This window comes from Rhinoraja longicauda, chromosome 5 (genome assembly GCF_053455715.1).
Source record: "Rhinoraja longicauda isolate Sanriku21f chromosome 5, sRhiLon1.1, whole genome shotgun sequence".
Classification (NCBI taxonomy): domain Eukaryota; kingdom Metazoa; phylum Chordata; class Chondrichthyes; order Rajiformes; family Arhynchobatidae; genus Rhinoraja; species Rhinoraja longicauda.
In genome coordinates this window covers 87818692-87841693 of record NC_135957.1, presented here as the reverse complement: position 1 = coordinate 87841693, position 23002 = coordinate 87818692, and the positions used below count along the sequence as shown (strand labels likewise).

Sequence of the window (23002 nt, the reverse complement as noted above, 5' to 3'; positions counted from 1 at the left end):
AATCATGACTGATCCATCTCTCCCTCCTAACCCCATTCTCCTGCCTTCTCCCCGTTACCCTTGACACCCGTACTAATCAAGCATCTCTATGCCTTTAAAATATCCATTGACTTGGCCTCCACAGCCTTCTGTGGCAAAGAATTCCACAGATTCACCACCCTCTGACTGAAGAAATTCTTCCTCATTTCCTTCCTAAAGGAACATCCTTTATTTTTGAGGCTGTGACCTCTGGTCCTAGACTCTCCCATTAGTGGAAACATCCCCTCCACATCCACTCTATCCAAACCTTTCAATATTTGGTAAGTTTCAATGAGGTCCCCCCTCATCCTTCTAAACTCCAGTGAGTACGGGCCCAGTGCTGTTAAACGCTTATCATATGTTAACCCAATCATTCCTGGGGTAATTCTTGTAAGCCTCCTCTCGGCCCTCTCCAGAGTCAGTACATCCTTCTTCAGATAGTGAAGATGGGTGTGAAAAATTGCAGCAGGATCTTGATCGATTGGCCAGGTGGGCTGAGAAATGGTTGATGGAATTTAACACATAGAAATGTGAGATGTCGCAATTTGCGAAGTCTAACATGGGCAGTGAATGGTAGGGCTCTGGGGAGTGTTGTAGAGCAGAGGGATCTAAGAGTGCAGGTGCATGGTACCTTGAAGATCGAGTCACAGGTAGATAAGGTGGTCAAAAAGGCTTTTGATACATTGGCCTTCATCCGTCAAAGCATTGAGTGTAGAAGTTGGGAGGTCATGTTGCAGTTGTATAAGACGTTGGTGAGGCCGCATATAGAGTATCGTGTTCAGTTCTGGCCACCATGTTTTAGGAAAGATATTGTCAAGCTTGAAAGGATTCAGAGAAGATTTACGAGGATGCTGTCAGGACTAGAGGGTGTGAGCTGTAGGGAGAGGTTGAGAAGGCTGGGTCTCTATTCCATGGAGCGCAGGAGGATGAGGGGTGATCTTATAGAGGTGTATAAAATCATGAGAGGAATAGATCGGGTAGATGCACAGAGTCTCTTGCTCAGAGTGGGGGAATCGAGGACCAGAGGACATAGGTTCAAGGTGAAGGGGAAAAGATTTAATAGGAATCCGAGGGGTAACTTTTTCACACAGTGGGTGGTGGGTGTATGGAACAAGCTGCCAGAGGAGGTAGTTGAGGCTGGGACTATCCCAACGTTTAAGAAACAAATTAACTTTTTGGGAATCCTGCACCAGCACACCCAAGGCCCTTTGCACCTCCGATTTGTGAACTCTCTCCCCATTTAGAAAATAGTCTACACCTTTATTCCTACTCCCAAAATGCACGACTCCACATTTTGCTACACTATATTCCATCAGCAGCTTCTCTGCCCACTCTCCCAACTTGCCCTGCTTTCTCTACATTACCTGCCCCTCCACCTATTTTCGTATCATCTGCAAACCTGGCCACAAAGCCTTCAATCCCCTCGTCTAAATCATTTATATAAAACGTGAGGAGTAGCGGCCCCAGCACCGACCCCTGTGGAACTCCGCGAGTCACTGGCAACCAACCAGAAAAAGCCCCCTTTACTGCCACTCTTTGCCTTCTGCCATCCAGCCAACCTACTACCCATGCTGGTATCTGCCCTCTGATACTGTGGGGTCTCATCTTCCTTAGCAGCCTAGTGTTTGGCACCTTGTCCAAGGCTTTATGAAAATATAGGTCTACAACATCCACTGACTCTCCTTTATACATCCTATCTTTGTCACGCCCCCTCCCCTGACACCAGTCTGAAGAAGGGTCTCGACCCGAAACGTCACCCATTCCTTCTCTCCCAAGATGCTGTCTGACCCGCTGAGTTACTCCAGCACTCTGTGAAATGTCACCCATTCCTTCTCTCCTGAGATGCTGCCTGACCCGCTAAACTACTCCAGTACTCTGAAACGTTACCTATCCATGTTCTCCAGAGATGCTGCCTGAACCGCTGAGTTACTCCAGCATTCTGTGTCCACCTTCGATTTAAACCAGCACCTGCAGTTTTTTTTCCTACTCCGACTCTCCTTTATCTGTCCTGCTATTTTACTTCAAAGAATTCCAGCAGATTCACCAGGCAAGATCTCCCACAAAACCATGCCGATTTTATCATGAACTTCTAAGTACTCCGTAACCTCGTAGTTTATTACGGACTCTTAAGATGTTACTAACCACTGAAGTCAGACTAACTGGCCTATATTTTCCACAATTCTGCTTTGCTCCCTTCTTGTGCAGCGGGGTAATATTGGCAATTTTCCAATTTCAATATTCTTTATAACGAGAGAGAAACATTTCAAATAAAAAGGGTGGCACGATGGCGCAGCAGTAAAGTTTCTGCCTCACAGCGCCTGAGACCCACGTTCGATCCTGACTATGTGTGCTGTCTGTACGGAGTTTATGCTTTCTCCCCGTGACCTGCGTGGGCTTTCTCTGGGTGCTCCAGTTTCCTTCCACACTCCAAAGGTGTACAGGATTGTAGGCTAATTGGCTTTGGTAGATTTGTAAATTGCCGCTAATGTGTAGGATAGCGTTGGTGTGCGGGGATCGCAGACTCGTTGGGCCGAAGGGCCTGCTTACAATCTGTATGTCTAAAGTCTAAAAAGACTGTTCAACACTCCCTGTCTGCTCTTTAAAAAAAAAATGTCAGTGAGATATTTTGCTACATTTTATAATTAAAAAGCTTGGTGTGGGAAAACACACCAATAGACAATAGGTGCAGGAGGAGGCCATTCGGCCCTTCGAGCCAGCACCGCCATTCAATGTGATCATGGCTGATCATTCTCAATCAGTACCCCGTTCCTGCCTTCTCCCCATACCCCCTGACTCCGCTATCCTTAAGAGCTCTATCTAGCTCTCTCTTGAATGCATTCAGAGAATTGGCCTCCACTGCCTTCTGAGGCAGAGAATTCCAAGGCTCTGTTTCCGTGAGGATGAGGGGAGATCTTATAGAGGTGTATAAAATCATGAGAGGAGTAGATCGGGTAGACGCACAGAGCTTCTTGTCCAGAGTAGGTGAATTGAGGACCAGAGGATATAGGTTTAAGGTGAAGGGAAAAAGATTTAATAGGAATCTGAGGGGTAACTTTTGCACACAAGATGCCAGAGGAGGTAGTTGAGGCTGGGACTATCCTAAAGTTAAGAAGCAGTTAGACAATTACATGGATAGGACAAGTTTGGAGGGATATGAATCAAACGCTGGCAGATGGGACTAGTGTTGCTAGGACATGTTGGCCAGTGTGGGGTGAAGTGCCTGTTTCAACGCTATATCACTCTATGACTCTATGAGTAGGCTGGATTTGATTTGCTTGGAACAGCTGAAGGAGATTTTATTGTGATGTATAAAGTTATGAGGATTTTAAATGGAGTAGATAGGAAGGACTTGCTTCTCTTAGCCGATGGGTCAAAAGCCAGAGGACGTGGGTGTGGGCTCGTCCATGCTCAATGACTCCAAGAAAGGCGAAAAAAGAAGGCATACATTTCAAGTTATTATTAGAAAAAATTAGAGTCCAGAGGGCGGTTACAGTGGCGCAGCGATAGAGTTGCCGCCTTACAGCGAATGCAGCGCCGGAGACCCGGGTTCCATCCCGACTACGGGCGCCGTCTGTACGGAGTTTGTACATTCTCCCCGTGACCTGCGTAGGTTTTCTCTGAGATCTTCGGTTTCCTCCCACACTCCAAAGAGTGTGGGTTTTGTAGGTTAATTGGCTTGGTATAAAATGTAAATTGTCCCTAGTGGGTGTAGGATAGTGTTAGTGTGCGGGGATCGCCGGTCGGCGTGGACCTGGTGGGCCGAAGGGCCTGTTTCCGCGCTGTATCTCTAAACTAAAATTACTGCCCAGTCGAATGGTAGCAGCAGAAACCGTCCTCACATTCACAAAGTACTTGAGTGTGTAGACAATAGACAATAGGTGCAGGAGGAGGCCATTCGGCCATTCGAGCCAGCACCGCCATTCAATGTGATCATGGCTGATCATTCTCAATCAGTACCCCGTTCCTGCCTTCTCCCCATACCCCCTGACTCCGCTATCCTTAAGAGCTCTATCTAGCTCTCTCTTGAATGCATTCAGAGAATTGGCCTCCACTGCCTTCTGAGGCAGAGAATTCCACAGATTCACAACTCTCTGACTGAAAAAGGTTTTCCTCATCTCAGTTCTAAATGGCCTACCCCTTATTCTTAAACTGTGGCCCCTTGTTCTGGACTCCCCCAACATTGGGAACATGTTTCCTGCCTCTAACATGTCCAACCCCTTAATAATCTTATACGTTTCGATAAGATCTCCTCTCATCCTTCTATATTCCAGTGTATACAAGCCTAGTCGCTCCAGTCTTTCAACATATGACAGTCCCGCCATTCCGGGGATTAACCTAGTGAACCTACGCTGCACCTCCTTGTACCCTGACTTACAGAGCCATGGACAAAGATCTAGGAGCATGGCTGAGATTGGGTAGCTTTTTAATTGGTGCGGTTACAATGGTTTGCTTCAGTTTCATTGATTTTCTGATTGAGTGGTTCGTACATGCTCACCACACGATGTAGCGGGATAGCTAAATGGACAGCGCACTTGTGATGGAGAGTCACTGGGTCGATTCCCACTCCAGCCCTTCCTTCGTCTCCACCTCCGAGCCTAATGGAGCTCCCTCCCCCTGTCCCCGAGGAGACGTCATCTTTGCAGGTCCCCGAAGAAAGTTAAATGGAATGAACATAATGCCTCAGCGATTTAAAACGATTGCTTGTTACACGGCTTAATTACAATGTTGATTTGTTCCGATGTTGCAGAAAGGTGAAGTTATATCAATCCTGGATCAAAAACCTGATGGATGGTGGCTTGCAAAAAATGCTGAAGGAAAGCAAGGTCTGGTCCCAAAGACTTATTTACAGGTCAGATTTTTGTAGTTCACTAGACGGGTGTGCACCTGCTGGGTGGAAACTCTGCTGCGGGCCCGGTAATCCCCGCTGGGTGGAACCCTTTGCTGTAGGCCCAGTAACTGTCCCCAACTGACCTGCTGGGTGGAAACTCTGCTGTGGGCGGTCCTGCGGGCGCGGCAAACGCCGTTGGGTGGACACCCCTCCCGTGGGCCCAGCCACCCTCCCCAACTGACGATCCTGCGGCCCCGGCAACCCGTGGACCCATTGCCGGACGGGGAGTGTCCCCCGGGGCCATGCTGGGCCCAGCAACCCTACCGATCGGTGCACCCTTTGGCCGGTGGCCGGCGGGGAGTGTCCCACGGGGCCGTGCCGGGCCCAGCAACCCTACCGATTGGTGCACCCGTTGGCCGGCGGGGAGCGTGGCCCCCGGGGCTGTGGGTGGGAGCCGGCGGCGGGCGGGGAGTGTCCCACGGGGCCATGCCGGGCCCAGCAACCCTACCAATCGGTGCACCCTTTGGCCGGCGGGGAGCATTCCCCCCGGGGCTGTGGGTGCTCTTGCCTCGGCCCCGTTTCTCCTGCAGGCTGGGAACCCTGTCGCAACTGATGATCCTGCGGACCAGGCAACCCGCAGGCACCGTTGCCGGGCGGGGAGTGGTCCACGGGGCTGTTGCCGGGCGGGGAGTGGTCCCCGGGGCCATGGGCGGGACGGGGAGAAGGCACTGGCCTCGGCCCCGTTTCTCCTACGGGCCGGGTGTGGAGCAAAGCCTCTCCTGCAGCTTGGCTGCGATCGGCGGCGACGGACAAACTTGTTGGACCCTCTGCTGCCGCGCTGCACCACGGGAGGAAGGTCAGGCTCTGGTTCTCCCGGGAGGGGGGGGGGGGGGGAGCGCATTTATTAAAGTTTATTAAGTAAATTGGTTTTAAAAAGTAACAAAAGTGGGTTTATTCAGACCGTGAGGGAATGGTGGGAAGGGTGGGCCTAAGGTTTTTGCGGTATCGTGCACCATTTTGGCTGTAGATCAGGAACAACGCTAAATCTGTACATATATATATAGAAAGCAGTGTGGCTATCTCAGTCCCCTGATTCTTGATTTCATTTCCAATGTCCTGGATCTCAGTGCAGTCTAGTTTATTGTCACGTGTACCGAGGTGCAGTGAAAAGCTTTTGTTACGTGCTAACCAGTCAGCAGAAAGACAATACATGATTACAATCGAGCCGTCCACAGTGTATAAATGTTGCTGTAGGGGTAGAGATTCAAGACTGTGGAGTGATTGTAATATGTGATGGTAGATCTGCTTCCCTGTCTTGTATCTGGTATCTTGTAGTCATCACCTCTGAAGAGTCCACCAGGGACTATACTGGAAGTTGGCGAGAGTGGGTCTGGTCTAATGGGGACTGTGCCGTCTGTGGGCCTGGGTGGGGGTCTTGAAGGTTGCGTAGGTGTGCATGTCAACAGAGGATTGTGGGAGGTTATTCCAGAGGGAAATTGCCCCAGGGATAAAAGGCTGGATGTCGGGAGTAGATGTGTGTTGTTGAACAACAAGTTGCTTGTTGTGGCTTCTTCTGGATCTTGTTGTTTTCTCTTCGACAAGTAAGTCAGGGTCGAGGTCGATGTCCGTGTTGATGACCTTGTGAAGGGTCGTCCATCTGAACATCTGGAGTCTGGTTTCAAGGGAGTCCCAGTTTAAGTCGGTGAGCATTTTGGTTACACTGGATTGTCGTCTGAAGTCTGAAGTCTGAAGTACACAAACCAGGCTGCTCCTCGTTGAACATTTTGAAGACCATCTTTATTTTTCTTGGTACCAGGGTTCCAAGCAGTGGAGGTGTATCCCAAGTGCAGTTGGACTATTGTTTGGCCCAAATGTTTTTTTAAACAGTTTTGGAACAATGTGGAAGTTTCTCTGGATGAAGTTGAGCATCTTCATGGCGTTGTTTGCAGCATAATGTGACTGCTTATCCCACTTCAGGTTGTTTTGTATAAAGACACCGAGATATTTGTCTTCAGTGCCTTCCTGTAAGGTTTGGCCAAGCACAGAATACTTTGCCGATCCTGGTTTACGTTTCCTGGACATCCTCATCACTTTACATTTTGATGCATTAAAACCCATGCTCTATTCTTTGGACCAGTTAACAAGGCTTGTGTGGCCAGACTGAAGAAAAGCTTCATCCTCTTGAGAATTGATGGCTTTATATATGACTAGACAATAGACAATAGGCAATAGGTGCAGGAGGAGGCCTACCCCTTATTCTTAAACTGTGGCCCCTTGTTCTGGACTCCCCCAACATTGGGAACATGTTTCCTGCCTCTAATGTGTCCAACTCCTTAATAATCTTATATGTTTCAATAAGACCAAGTGGACCCATTGGGCCCACACCTCTCCTGCATTGGTGCCACACCCTCCCCTCCTCCCCCTCTTCCCCTCCTCCCCTCTCCTCCCCCTCCCCCCTTCCCCCCTCCTTCCCTCCTCCCCCTCCTTCCCTCCTCCCCCTCCCTCCCCCCTCCCCCTCCCTCCCCTCCCCCTACCCCCCACCCCCCACTCCACCCCCCCCCTACTCCAGCCCCCTCAACCACCCTTATCCTCCCCCTTCCCTCCCTAGGAGATAGATTTAAACTTTAAAATGTGAATAACTTCAAAAATCTAACACCAATTTCAATGAAACTTCTTCCATTAGCACCAAAGGGACGACGGTGAGTAAGATGGGCCTAACATTGTCGCGCTATCGTGTACCGTTTTGGCTGTAGTTCAGGAACAAACAAACAAACGAGAGTTTCAGTATGTAGATGCAGTCGTCTGCAAACAGTCTTGTGGTAGATTTAACAACTTCAATAATGTCATTTATGAATGGGATAGAAAGGTGTGGGCTGAATACAGTGCCCTGAGGGACTCCACTCAGGACTAGTTTCCATGTCGATGCACAACTGTTGACTATAACCCTCTGGCTAGTACGCAAATCGCCACCTGGGTTGGGCACCATCGTGGAAGCATGTTGTTGGCAGTGTCCCATTTGATCACTACTGACTGATTCTTATTACCCTCAGTTCCTCCCTTTCCCACACCTCCACCCTCTAATTTCAGTTAGCAGTTGGGCTGATTTCTTGTGGAGTGTGAAGACCTCTTTGTTCAACACCTTTGTTCAAGAACTGTTGTAAAGCACACAATGCTTCAATTTTTGCACGATTTAGAATCTCTAATAGCTACTCATCATCACCATCGCGGTCACTGGAAGCGAGTGTGACTGTCCTCTCCATAGGGTCGGACGCCTGTGTGTGACTTTGTTTAACGTGGGGAGACTGGTGCACAGACAGCCACCACACGGTCCTTGACAGATCTGGGTCAGGATCCAGTGGCGTGGAGTCCAAGACGACCAGGAACCCTTTTCTGCTGCAGCCTTCATCCGTCCGCCTTCCCAGCCGTTGTGACGCTCCACTAAAGTCAGCCGTCACCCTCCCTCCGCCTGTTCCACCGTTGAGATCTTGGTCGGATTGCTCTTTGTCAGGGACCTCCCCCTCGACCTTACCGCCATGGGTGACCCTACCAGGAGCGTAGCTCCAGACGGCATCGCTCTCAGGATCTCAGGACCACACAAGCTTCTCCACCACGACACGGTGACAATCCACGGAGAAGTAATGGTTAATGTAGCCTCCCATAAACAGGCTTCACAAGCAGGATCCATTGTAGAACACAGAACAAAGAACACAGCCTTCCATTCCCCGCATATCCATGTGCCTACACAAAAGCCTCTTACAGACCTCCCATACCCTTCCGAATTTGGCAGAAAGTTTCCGCTTTCTTATTTCATTTCCACCATTCCGATTTCACCTCACATTTTTCCACAAAACACTCGCCTCGCCACTCGCCTCGCCACTCGCCTCGCCCCGCCCCGCCGCTCACCTCACGCCGCTGGCCCGGCCTCGCCTCGCCGCTCACCCTGTCTCTCGCCCCGCCCCACCGCTCACCTCCCGCCTCTCGCCCCGCCCCGCCGCTCACCTCTCGCCCCGCCCCGCCCCGCCGGTCGCCTCGCCCTGCCGCTGGCCTCGCCTCACGCTGCTGGCCTCGCCTCGCCGCTTGCAGCCTTACAGCGAATGCAGCGCCGGAGACTCAGGTTCGATTCCGACTACGGGTGCTTTCTGTACGGAGTTTGTACGTTCTCCCCGTGACCTGCGTGGGTTTTCTCCGAGATCTTCGGTTTCCTCCCACACATCAAAGACGTACAGGTTTGTAGGTTAATTGGCTTGGTAAATGTAAAAATTGTCCCTAGTGGTTGTAGGATGGTGTTAATGTGCGGGGATCGCTGGTCGGCGCGGACCCGGTGGGCCGAAGGGCCTGTTTCCGCGCTGTATCTCTAAACTAAACTAAACTAAACTAAAAGCTTAGTTTAGTTTATCATTGTCATGTCTACCGAGGTACAGTGAAAAGTATTTGTTGCGCTTTTACTGTACCTGTGTACATGTGACAATAATAAACTAACAAGCTACTAGCTACAGCGAGACGTGTAGGAAAGAAAATTGCAGATGGTGGTTTAAATCGAAGGTAGACACAAAATGCTGGAGTTACTCAGCGGGTCAGGCAGCATCTTTGGAGAGAAGGAATGGTGACGTTTCGGGTCGAGACCCTTCTTCTTCAGAAGAAACGTCACCCATTCCTTCTCTCCAGAGATGCTGCCTGGCCTGCTGAGTTACTCCAGCTTTTTGTGTCTAGCTACAGGGAGAGGAGAGACAGACTTGTATTGTTCTCTCTGGAATGTTTGGCCTGATAGAAGAATATAAAATTAGGAGAGGTACAGATAGGGTAGATAGTCAGAACCTTCCTGTTCCCAGGAAGGAAAAAATCAAACACTAGAGGGCACAGCTTTAACGTGAGAGGAGCAAAGATTAAAGGAGATGTGTAGGGTAAGTGTTTTACACAGAGGGGGGTGGGGGCCTGGAACGTGCTGCCTGGGGTGGGGGCCTGGAACGTGCTGCCTGGGGTGGGGGCCTGGAACGTGCTGCCTGGGGTGGGGGCCTGGAACGTGCTGCCTGGGGTGGGGGCCTGGAACGTGCTGCCTGGGGTGGGGGCCTGGAACGTGCTGCCTGGGGTGGGGGCCTGGAACGTGCTGCCTGGGGTGGGGGCCTGGAACGTGCTGCCTGGGGTGGGGGCCTGGAACGTGCTGCCTGGGGTGGGGGTGGAGGCAGGTACCATAGTGGTGTTTAAGAGGCTTTTGGATGGGCACATGGATATGCAGAGAATGGAGGGATATGGATTATATTCAGGCAGGTATGAGTTGGTCTTGGCATCTTGTTTGGCACAGCAATTGTGGTCCAAAAGGCCTGTACATGCGATACAGTTCTACGCCTCTCATAATTTAATATTCTACTATCAGGTTAGCAGACAAGCTTCTAGCGCCGTGCCTATTAATTTTGCTTGATGCATTTCTGTCCTGTTTATAAAACTTTTAAAATATGATTCCACTGATCATAATTTACTACATTCTAATTTAAATTGTACTTGCCCAAATGTAATTTTAACATATTGCAAATAAAAGCTGCATTTCCACTTTCTCAACTACAGGTGTACAGAAAGCAAATTCAGGAGGCATCAGATATTAATAAAGATAAGGAGAATGATGATGCTGATGAAGGCGAGGAGGAAGATGAGGAGGAGGAGGAGGAGGAGGAGGTGGAGGAGGAGGAGGAGGAAGAGGAAGATGAAGAGGAAGATGAGGAGGAACCAAAAACAAAATCTCATAAGACAAAAGCCCATGAATTGCAGAGGTATTCCATTCCTGTGTTAGATAGTTCACTTCCTGGTTTTAAACAACTGCCAATTTGGTTTAAGACTGTGCTCTAAAAGGTTAGACACAAAGTGCTGGACTAACTCACCAGATCAGGTCAGGCAACGTCCTAGGAGAACATGGACAGGTGACGTTTCAGGGTGAGACCAACTTCCAACTATAGTCTGAGTAAGAGTCTTAAGAAGAACTGAGAAGAAGGTGAGAAGAAACGTTTTCACCCAGAGAGTTGTGAATTTGTGGAATTCTCTGCCACAGAGGGCAGTGGAGGCCAATTCACTGGATGGATTTAAAAGAGAGTTAGATAGAGCTCTAGGGGCTAGTGGAATCAAGGGATATGGGGAGAAGGCAGGCACAGGTTACTGATTGTGGATGATCAGCTATGATCACAATGAATGGCGGTGCTAGCTCAAAGGGCCAAATGGCCTTCTCCTGCACCTATTTTGTGTGTTTCTATGATGGCCAACTGTAGCTGGGACTGTGAAATGGCTCCAAAACCTGGCCACTTTTGCACATAGACTCAGTGGGCTATTTCTATGACAAAGATTGTACTTATGGCAATAACTTTATTGATCTGGATGCAAAAAAGTGAATTTCACTGCAGTTTGGTGAAAATAAAGAAGCATTGAACAATTGATCAGAAACATCGCCATGGTCTGAAGAAGGGTCCTGACCTGAAATGTCATCTATCCAAGTTCTCCAAAGGTGATGCCAGACCCACAGAGTTACTGCCACGCTTTGTGTCTGATTTGTAAACCAACATCAGCTGATTCTTGTGCCTACGTCTAAAAAGGTAGGTTTGTGTTGAGAAGTCATTGAGCAACTTGAGAGATAAGCATAGAACATAACAGGACAGGCCCTTCGCCCCACAATGTCCATGCCAAACATGATGCCAAGTTAATCTAGTGTCCTCTGCCTCCACATGATCCATATCCCTCTATTCCCCACATATCCTTGCGTCTATGCACAAGCCTCTTAAATGCCTCTATCATACCTGCCTCCACCACCACCCCTGGCAGCACGTTCCAGGCCCCCAACACCCTCTGTGCAAACAAAACATGCCCCATACATACAACTTAAACATTAATGCAATCAGGTTTTGGAGAGTGTCAAAGAAGTATACCAAAAGAATTAAGCAATTTTTATGTTCAAATATTGAACCACAATGATTCATTGCTGGTATCTGGCACAGTGAAATTGGTCAGCAAATCGATGGAGGTTAGTTCCAGGGAGGAATAGATTGAAAGAGACTTTGTACATCATTGGATAGAGCATAGGAAAAAGGATTGCAGACGCTGGTTTAAATCGAAGGAAGACACAAAATGCTGGAGTAACTCAGCGGGTCAGCTAGCATCTCTAGAGAGAAGGAATGGGTGACGTTTCGGGTCGAGACCCTTCTTCAGACTGATGTCAGTGGAGGGACCGGGACAAGGATAGGATGTAGTCGGAGACAGGAAGACTGGTGGGAGAAGGGGGAGGGGATAGAGAGGGAAAGCAGGGACTATCTGAAGTTAGAGAAGTCAATGTTCATACTGCTGGGGTGTAAACTATCCAAGCGAAATATGAGGTGCTCCAATTTGCGCTGAGCCTCACTCTGACAATGGAGGTGGCCCAGGACAGAAAGGTCAGACTGGGAGTGGGAGGGGGAGTTGAAGTGCTCAGCCACCGGGAGATCAGGTTGGTTAAGGCAGACTGAGCGGAGGTGTTGAGCGAAACGATCGCCGAGCCTGCGTTTGGTCTCGCCGATGTAGAGAAGTTGACACCTGGAACAGCGGATACAATAAATGAGGTTGGAGGAGGTGCAGGTGAACCTCTGCCTCTCTTGGAAAGACTGTTTGGGTCCTTGGATCAGAGCATGGTTTGCTGAACGCTGCCGTTCCCTCCTAGCCTCAGAGCTGCTCGTTAACACTGGGATGGAATCCCATTTCTCACGTCCACTACCTTTGTGGTTTCCGTGAATGTGCCACCAGTTAGTGGTAATTTGTGCTTTATCCTGTTGCTTCAAGGCTTTCTTGTACTTTCAGGAATTATCCTGACAGTTGCATTTTTGCAAAGGCACATAAAATTGTGGGGGAAATGGTTGTTTTCTTGGCGATTCCTAATCCATCAGCTCATGTTACTCTAACAATACAGTGGCTGAGAGCACATCAACTACAGTGTAAAGTGGCTAAACAATCTTGGAACAGAATCATTATTTCATTTCCACTCGTGGCAGATGTAGTATAGCAATTCTAAATAATGTTTAGCTTATTGATGGAATAACCAAATGTAACATATTATGCATACTGTCCTTTTAAATGTTATAGAAACATAGAAAATAGGTGCAGGAGGAGGACATTTGGCCCTTCGTGCCAGCACCGCCATTCATTGTGATCATGGCTGATCATCCACAATCAGTAACCCGTGCCTGCCTTCTCCCCATATACCAAGATTCCACTAGCCCCTAGAGCTCTATCTAACTCTCTTTTAAATTAATCTAGTGAATTGGCCTGTTTAAGCTTTTAGTTCCACTGCATGCATCCGATGGCCAACACTTGTGTGCGCATTTAGTGCTTAGAACCAAAGGTACATTTATTAACCTGAAGTCTTAGCTTGTAACAACGAAAGTGCCGTTGGCTTGTTGAAGCATTCAGTGTGTCCTTGATCGTCAGTCTCCATCACCTGCAGCCTCAATTACACATAATGAATTTAAATGGGCAATGTTATGTTCCATTAAGCAGTGAACCGTGCATCTCAGTTCACTTTTGCAGACTCCAGTTTCTTTGTCTGTCATCATGACAAATAATGCAGGCACAAGTAATTGCAGGTGCTGAAATCTTGAGCAAAACACAAAGTGCTGGAGGAACTCAGGGGGTCAGACAGCCTCTGTGGAGGGAATGGATCAAAGATGTTTTGGGTTGGGGTGAGAAAGCTGGAAAAGAGAGGTGGAGGGTTATTTAGCAAACTAGGCATTGAGACATAGGAAGTCTCAAACAATCACAATGTTATTGACAAATAAACACAAGCCTTCTTTTTAAACTGCAGATAGTTTTGAATACCAAAATAGAAACATAGGTTCTATTGTTCAGAAAATCAGGTTGAATACCTGAATAGCTACTAATTAAGTTGAATATCTAGTAATTAAATTGAACAACATATGGTTTTAAGTGGCATGGGATTACATTGCAGCATAACATCAATCAGAGAACTATGTAGGCATTTTACAGCTGGTCTCAAATGGATACACTAACTTCCACAGTTCTGAAGCACATGTCTTGTGTGGCTTGGAGTTTGAGTTATGGTACAGTGAAAAGCTTTAGTTGTATACTAACCAGTCAGCGGAAAGGCAATCCATGGTTACAATGGAGCCATCCACAGTGTACAGATACATTTGGGTTTCTCCCCTGTCCCATCAGGTAAAATAAATAGAAGAGGAGAGCGAGTGGGAGATTTCAACACCCACTTGGGAGTGGGATAATGGGTGACACGGTGGCACAGCAGTAGAGTTGCTGCCTCACAGCGCCAGAGACCCGGGTTAGATCCTGACTACAGGTGCTCGCTGTCTGTGCGGAATTTGTATGTTCTCCCTGTGACCACTTGGGTTTTCTCCGGGTGCTATAAACAATAGACAATAGGTGCAGGAGTAGGCCATTCGGCCCTTCGAGCTAGCACCACCATTCAAAATTATCATGGCTGATCATCTACAATCAGTACCCCGTTCCTGCCTTCTCCCCACACCCTCTGACTCCGCTATTCTTAAGAGCTCTATCTAGCTCTCTCTTGAATGCAAGGTGCTCTGGTTTCTCCCACATTATAAAGACGTACAGGTTTGTAGGTTAATTGACTTGGTATAAATGTAAATGATCTCTAGTGTGTGTAGTATAGTGTTAATGTGTGGGCCTATTTCTGTGCTGTGTCTCTAAACAAAACTAAGCTGCAGCACAGGAGCAGGCCCTGTGGCCCACAGTGTCTGTGCCTTACATTGTGCTGAGTGAGGTAGGGAGGGCTGCCAACTGTCCCGTATTAGCCAGGACATCCCGTATTTTGGGTTAATTGGTTTATCCCGTACGGGACCGCCCTTGCCCCGTATTAGGCCCGGGGCGCGCTGTAGGCCCGGACACTGTAGACCCGGGGGGTGCTGTAGGTCTGGACTCTGTAGGCTCGGGAGGCGCTGTAGGCCCGGACACTGGAGGCCCGGACACTGTAGGCCGGGGACCGCAGCAGTCCCGGACAGTGTAGGCCCGGGCACTGCCTAACGGAGGTTGCGTAGCAACCCGCCTCCCGGCCCGGACGGCCGCCATTGGTGGAGCGGGAGCACGTGGCCGCTGGCTGGGTGAGGTCACGTGGGGCGCGGGGCGGTGACGTCACCTTGTCCCGTATTTGGGAGTGAGGAAGTTGGCAACCACTATGCTGAGTTAAACCTAATCACCTCTGCTTGAATGTGATCCATATTCCTCCCTTTATTGCATATCTGCATAACTATTTGAAAGCCTCTTACAAGCCCTTATCAGTTTTCTGTTAGGGTCCTCATCTTGCACAGTAGATATCTGTATGGTTATAGGATGTGTGTTGTAAAGGGAATTAACAAATGTTTTTTCCACAGTGAAGAATCACGAAAGCACAGACTCTCAGTCAAAAAGGTTGTTTCAGAGGTAAGCAGATTTTGCATTTTTTTAAACATTCTTTTTAAGATGCGTGGATAAACCTCTGTATGAATGGAGTGAAAAACAAACATAAACTACTGGAGGAATTCAACCTGTCGGGCAGCATCTGTGGAATTATCCCTTTGTCCCCACAGATGTCGACTGACTCGCTGACTTCCTCCAGCAATTTGATTTCTGCTCTAGATTAAAGTATCTACAATCTCTTGTGTTCATAAGTTTATGTTCTCGGTGGAGAATGAGGCCATTCGGCCCATCGAGTGTACACCGCCATTCAATCATGTCTGATCTAACTCTCCCTCTCAACCCCATTCTCCTGCCTTCTCCCCATAACCCCCGACACCCGCACTGTTCGCTGTTCCTCGCTGGTGGTTTGCACATGAGAAACCTGGATTAGATCCCACTGATCCCATGCCATTCCACGATAGAGAATTGGCTTCATTGGAAGAAAGCAGAAGGTTTCAGACTGGAGGCCTGTGACATGTGGTGTGTGTGGGACCAGTGCCGAGCCCATTGCTGGTTGTGGTTTATACAGGTGCTCTTCAGCTTCAGATGGGGTTTTGTTCCGAGAAGCCCATCGCAAACCGAAAGTATTGTAAGTGGAAATGCGTTGTAATACACGCGATCACGTGGCCGGAAGCGAGCGGCGGCAAGTCGAAACATCGTAAGCCGGGAGTGCTTGTTTGAACAAGGTCGGCACGGTGGCGCAACTGTAGAGTTGCCGCCTTACAGCGAATGCAGCGCCGGAGACCCGGGTTCCATCCCGACTACGGGCGCCGTCTGTACGGAGTTTATACGTTCTCCCCGTGACCTGCGTGGGTTTTCTCCGAGATCTTCGGTTTCCTCCCACACTCCAAAGACGTACAGGTTTGTAGGTTAATTGGCTTGGTAAATGTAAAAAATTGTTCCTAGAGATACAGCGCAGAAACAGGCCCTTCGGCCCACTGGGTCCGTGCCGCCCAGCGATCCCCGCACACTAATACTATCCTACACCCACTAAGGACAATTTTTACATTTACCAAGCCAATTAACCTACATACCTGTACGTCTTTGGAGTGGGTATAGGATAGTGGGTATACCCTAGTGGGTTTAGGATAGTGTTAGTGTGCGGGGATCGCTGGTCGGCGCGGACCCGGTGGGCTGAAAGGGCCTGTTTCCGCGCTGTATCTCTAAACTAAACATTTTCAAGGCATGGTTAAGTTTGGAGATGACACGAAAGTGGGTGGCATTGTAAATAGCAAAGATGCTCATCAAAAACTGTAGCAAGATATTGATCAGTTGGGCAAGTGGGGGATGGTTAATGGAATCTAATGTAGATAAGTGCGAGGCATTGCATTTTGTGAAGTCAAAACCAGTGCAGGACCTACATAGTGAATAGCAGGGTCCTGGGCAGTGTTGTAGTGCAGAGGGATCTAGGAGGTGCAGGTACATAGTCCCTTGAACATGGCATCACAGATAGATTGGGTGGTCAAGAAGGCTTTTGATTCTTTGGCCTTCATCAGTCAGGGTATTCAGAATAGAAGTTGGGATGTCATGTTACAGTTGTATTAGGCATCGGTGAGGCCACATTTGGAGTATTGTGTTTGGTTTTAGGAAAGATGGTGTAGGAAAGATGTTAAGCTGGAAAGGGTGCATCTCCCATACATTTTTAAAGAATGCCCACACACTTTTCACAAAAATCCACTGAACCACTTACATTTTTTTTTTTTAATACAGCTATTAGTAAACTGGAAGTAAGTCCAGTTTATTCCTTGTTACAGTGAAGCTTGGTTTTTAAGTAACCCATACAAGGTGTTATAGTTCAAAACCCTCAAGTACTTACCGACTTGTCAGTGATTTCAGCGAAAACCAGGACGCCGGAGAAGCATTGACAGCGTGGGAATTTCGCGATATTTCAGAAGACGGTGTAATCTCGACCTGACTCAGCATTGTCGTGGTCATTGTCGTCGGGTAAAAGAAAAGTTTGGCGATCTGCTACGACTTTGACAGTCGCCGGCAGTCGCCGGCAGTCGCCTTAAAATCGCCTAAAGTGGGACAGGGCCTTTACTGCAGCGCTCTGTGTTCTTTGCTGCAGATTCCAGCACTGGCAGCTCCTTCAGTTGCCTGTTACTCTGTGTAAAGCCAGGCACACGATGGGTGTCAGTGGTGTTTGTGTGCAGCAGAGGGCGCACTAGAACCAGAAATCTATACACTAAAACTCTTGTTTGTTTGTTTGTTTGTTCCTGAACTACAGCCAAAACGGTACACGACAGCGCAACAATGTTAGGCCCACCTTACTCACCGTCATCCCTTTGGTGCTAATGGAAGGTTTCATTGAAATCAGTGTTATATTTTAAAAGTTATTCACAATTTAAAGTTTAAATCTATCTCCTAGGGAGGGAGGGTGGGGGGTGGAGGGAGGGTGGAGGGAGGGAGAAGGGAGGGGGGTTGGAGGGAGGGGGAGGGAGGATAAGGGGGGTTGAGGGGGATGTAGTGGGGGGGGTGGGAGAGGGAGGGGGAGTGGAGGGGGGAGGGGGAGGGAGGGGGTAGAGGGAGGAGGAGGGGGGTTGAGGGAGGTTGAGGGGGGGAGGGGAGCAGGGCAGGGGGAGGATAAGGGGGGTTGAGGGGGATGTAGTGGGGGGTGTGGAGGGAGGAGAGGGAAGGGGGAGGGGAGGAGGGAGGGTGGGGGAGGGAAGGGGTAGGGGGCAGGGAGGGGAGGGGGATTGAGGGAGAGGGTAGTGGGGAAGGGGAGGGGGGAGGAGGGAGGGGGGGAGGAGAGGGTGCTGCACCTATGCAGAAGAGGTTTGGGCCCAACGGGTCCACTTGGTCTAGTGCACTTTAAATTCCATCAATATCTGTACAACTGAGCAATAAAATTGAACGGCTGGCTGTAAGGTGAAAGAGTAACGTGATGTGAAAGCAACACAAGCTGGTTCGCAGTTTAGTTTAGCTTAAAGATAAATTGTGGAAACAGGTTCTTCAGCCCACTGAGTCCGTGCCGACCCGTGATCACCCGTACATCTGACTGTGCATAGAAACATCGAAAATAGGTGCAGGAGGAGGCCATTCGACCCTTCGAGCCAGCACCGCCATTCCTTATGATCATGGCTGATCATCCACAATCAGTAACCCGTGCCTACCTTCTCCCCATATCCCTTGATTCCACTAGCCCCTAGAGCTCTAACTCTCTTTTAAATTCATCCAGTGAATTGGCCTCCACTGCCCTCTGTGGCAGAGAATTCCACAAATTCACAATTCTCTGGGTGAAAAGGTTTCTTCTCACCTCAATTTTATATGGCCTCCCCTTTATTCTTAGACTTGAGAGGTAAGTTTTTCACACAGAGGGTGGTGGGTGTATGGAACAAACTGCCAGAGGAGGTAGTTGAGGCTGATGCTATTGCAACTTTTAAGAATCATTTAGACAGGATTGGCCCCTGGTTCTGGACTCCCCCAACATTGGGAACATCTTTCCTGCATCTAGCTTGTCCAGTCCTTTTATAATTTTATACGTCTCATGATCCATATCCCTCCATTCTCTGCATATCCATGTTATGATGCAAAAGTTTCTTAAACGCCACTATGGTATTCACCTCCACTACCACCCCTGGCAATGCATTCCAATCCCCCACCACTCTGTGTAAAAAAATTCTGCCCCACTCATCTCCTTTAAACTTTCCCCTCTCACCTTGTAGCTGTGCCCTCTCGTGTTGGACATTGGTAAAAGGTTCCAACATCTACCCAAATCCCATATCCAACCTCTTAATTTCATATATGTATATTACTGATATATAAGTAATTCTCCAATCAGTGCATTCCCATTTAGGAATATATTAGAGATGGGTTGGAACCTATAATTCCCTGTTATCTGAGCATATCAAATATATAGCTGCCATGAACCGGTCCTGCTGAGCCGGATGGTCACATCGCACAGCGAACCGGCACAGACCTACTTGAACTTTATTCTGTTTTAAAACTGTTTCTAATTTTGTTTCACTGGGTTGTCTAAATTTATACTGATTAGCTAATTCATTTATTGCATCGTATGGAAAGCATATTCCCAATCTCCTTGTACAATGACAATAAAGATATATTGTATTGTATTGTATTTGGACAGGAGGCTGAGGGCTGATCTTACAGAGGTGTGTAAAATCTTGAGGGGAACAGATGGAGTGACTTTTACCCAGGGCAGGGGATTCAAGAACCAGAGGACTTAGGTTGAAAGTGGGAGGGGAAAGATTTAATAGGAACCTGAGGGGCAACTTTTTCACACACTGGGTGGTGGGTGTATGGAATGAGCTGCCAGACGTGGTAGTTGAGGCAAGTACTATAATAGCTTGAAAAATGTTGTAAGGAAGAATTCAACTCTTCTGCTTTGGTATATATGACAATAAAACACTCATAACTCTGGACTCTTAAAATGCATTTGGACAGAAATATGGATAGGAAAGATTTAGAGGTTTCTGGGCCAAACGTGGACACGTGCGACTAGCCTACATGTGGCATCTTGGTTGGCGGAGGCAAGTTGGGCCAAAGGGCCTTTATCCCACTATATGACTGAGTCTGTAAATGAATCCGTTACTTAAATATTACCCATCATATTGAATCCTGCCTGTTTTTTTCCATATTGCTAATAATTTAAATATATTAATGCCAGAATCTTTCATTGCCATGCAATCGCATAAAGCAACCAACTCGAGTAAACAATTGTTTACAATTTATTACTTTCTAGCTCTTCTGTGAAGTAGCATATTTCTGTATTTAAGGTACTAGATAAATGTAACATGTTTTGGGAATACTCAAGATGTTACATTATTAGTTATATCACATCTGCACTCAATGTAATCATTTAGTAGAGTTTGTATGTTCTTGATTCGTAGGAGCAGAGTAGCATTGGGCCATTTGGCCCATCAAGTCTACTCCGCCATTCAATCATGGCTGATCTATCTCTCCCTCTCAACCCCATTCTCCTGCCCTCTCTGACCTCCTTACTAATCAAGAAACTGTCAATCTCCGCTTTTAAAATACCCAAAGACTTGGCCTCCACAGCCGTCTGTGGCAATGAATTCCACAGATTTACCACCCTCTGGCCAAAGAAATTCCTCCTTATCTCCTTCCTAAAGGTATCTAGCAACTAATCTAGAATCTTTTATTTACTCAGATTACTGCTGTAGATATGCTGGTGGAAAAAGCAGCCATTCCCTCAGGATTCAGAGCTTCCACTCTGGCCCAGCTGTTGGCAGAAGGTAGACATGTATCACGTTAACCAATTATTAACAGTAATTAAATATGAACGTATTCATTTGCAATGATCATGCTACATTATCCAAGGTATTTATTTCACAAAATGCTGGAGTAACTCAGCGGGTCAGGCAGCATCTCAGGAGAGAAGGAATGGGTGACGTTTCGGGTCGAGACCTTTCTTCAGACTGACCCCTCTACTTCTCGACCCGAAACGTCACCCATTCCTTCTCTCCTGAGATGCTGCCTGACTTGCTGAGTTACTCCAGCATCTTGTGAAATAAATACCTTCGATTTGTACCAGCATCTGCAGTTATTTTCTTATGCTACATTATCCTGTGTATGTCAAATGAATCTCAATGAGCACACAGCTACTGTGTCCAATATTAATTACACCATCATAACACACAGAGTGTATTTGTTTGAGGAGGTCTAAAATCGTTGCGAGGAATTTCTTGGGATTAGCAGCTTGGGTGATGATCAAGGAGACAGGCAGCCATTAATAAAATGGAGTAAAATACAAAGTGCTGGAGTAACTCAGCGGGTCAGGCAGCATCTGTGGAGAACATGGATAGGTGACGTTTCACAGTGCTGGAGTAACTCAGTGGGTCAGGCAGCATCTGTGGAGAACATGGATAGGTGACGTTTCACAGAGTGCTGGAGTAACTCAGTGGGTCAGGCAGCATCTGTGGAGAACATGGATAGGTGACGTTTCACAGAATGCTGGAGTAACTCAGTGGGTCAGGCAGCATCTGTGGAGAACATGGACAGGTGACAACATTCTTCACAATGATGGAGTAGGGGGGGAGAAAGTTGGGAAAGAGGGGGGAGGGTGGGACAAAGCCTGGCGAGTAATAGGTGGAGGGGTGGAGGTGGAGGTGATGGGGTGGAGTAAGCAGGGTTGCCAACTGTCCCGTATTAGCCGGGACATCCCGTATATTGGGCTAAGCTGGTTTGTCCCGTATGGGACCGCCCTTGTCCTGTATTAGGCCCGGACACTCTAGGCCCGGACACTGTGGGCCCGGTCACCGTAGGCCCTGACAGTGTAGGCCCGGAGTCCCGGGCGCCGCCTAGCGGAGGTTGCGTAGCAACTCGCCTCCAGGCCCGGGCGGCTGCCATTGGTGGAGCGAGAGCACGTGGCCGCTGGCTGGGTGAGGTCACCTTTTGTGCCTCCCTTCCCCCCGTCACTCTCCTCCATTCCACTCTTCCATACACTCATCTTTCATCCCTGAGCCCCATATTTCCCTTTCATCCCCTCCCCGGTCCCATTCCACCCATAATCCCTCGCTGCGGCTTTACATTTCACTCCTCTCCTTATCTGACACCCTTTTATCTCCTTTTCACCTCCAGTCTTTGTCACTTACTCCTAGGGTTACCATCTATCTGACTCCCAAATAAGAGACAAAAGGTGACGTCACCGCCCCGCGTGACCTCACCCAGCCAGCGGCCACATGCTCCCGCTCCACCAATGGCGGCCATCCGGGCTGGGAGGCGGATTGCTATGCAACCTCCGTTAGGCGGACACACTTGGTCCCGCTCCCCGAACACACTCCATTAGCCTACAGCGTCTGAGCCTACAGCGGCCCCCGGGCCTACAGCGTCCGGGCCTACAGTGGCCCCCGGGCCTACAGCGTCTGGGCCTACAGTGGCCCCCGGGCCTACAGTGGCGTCCGGGCGTACAGCGTCCGGGCCTACAGCGGCCCCCGGGCCTACAGCGGCCCCCGGGCCTACAGCGTCTGAGCCTACAGTGGCCCCCGGGCCTACAGCGTCTGAGCCTACAGTGGCCCCCGGGCCTACAGCGTCTGAGCCTACAGCGGCCCCCGGGCCTACAGCGTCCGGGCCTACAGCGGCCCCCGGGCCTACAGCGTCTGAGCCTACAGTGGCCCCCGGGCCTACAGCGTCCGGGCCTACAGTGGCCCCCGGGCCTACAGCGTCTGAGCCTACAGTGGCCCCCGGGCCTACAGCGTCTGAGCCTACAGCGGTCCCTGGGCCTACAGCGTCTGAGCCTACAGTGGCCCCCGGGCCTACAGCGTCTGAGCCTACAGTGGCCCCCGGGCCAACAGCGTCCGGGCCTACAGCGGCCCCCGGGCCTACAGCGTCTGAGCCTACAGCGGCCCCCGGGCCTACAGCATCCGGGCCTACAGCGTCTGAGCCTACAGCTGCCCCCGGGCCTACAGCGTCCGGGCCTACAGCGTCTGAGCCTACAGCGTCCGGGCCTACAGCGGCCCCCGGGCCTACAGCGTCTGAGCCTACAGCGGCCCCCGGGCCTACAGCGCCCCCCGGGCCTAATACAGGACAAGGGTGGTTCCGTACAGGACAAACCAATTTAGCCCATAATATGGGATGGCCTGGCTAATACGGGACAGTTGGCAACCCTGAGTACGTGTCCGAGGTTATGGGGAGAAGGCAGGAGAATGGGGTTCGGTGGGAGAGTTGAATCAACCATGATTGAATGGTGGGATAGAATTGATGGGCCGAATGGCCTAATTCTGTTCCTATCACTTATGAGCTAATGAACCC

The 23002-nt window shown here is 49.2% G+C and overlaps 1 protein-coding gene across 1 annotated transcript in view; it reads left to right on the top strand.

Annotated features, from left to right (window-relative positions):
- Positions 1 to 23002, top strand: part of nphp1 (nephronophthisis 1) — a 97651-nt gene that overhangs the window by 27666 nt on the left and 46983 nt on the right. Inside the window, exons 6-9 of the mRNA XM_078400271.1 lie at positions 4766 to 4867; positions 10406 to 10608; positions 15208 to 15256; positions 20403 to 20487. Coding sequence (XP_078256397.1) covers positions 4766 to 4867; positions 10406 to 10608; positions 15208 to 15256; positions 20403 to 20487 — 439 coding nt within the window. The remainder of the gene's footprint in view (positions 1 to 4765; positions 4868 to 10405; positions 10609 to 15207; positions 15257 to 20402; positions 20488 to 23002) is intronic.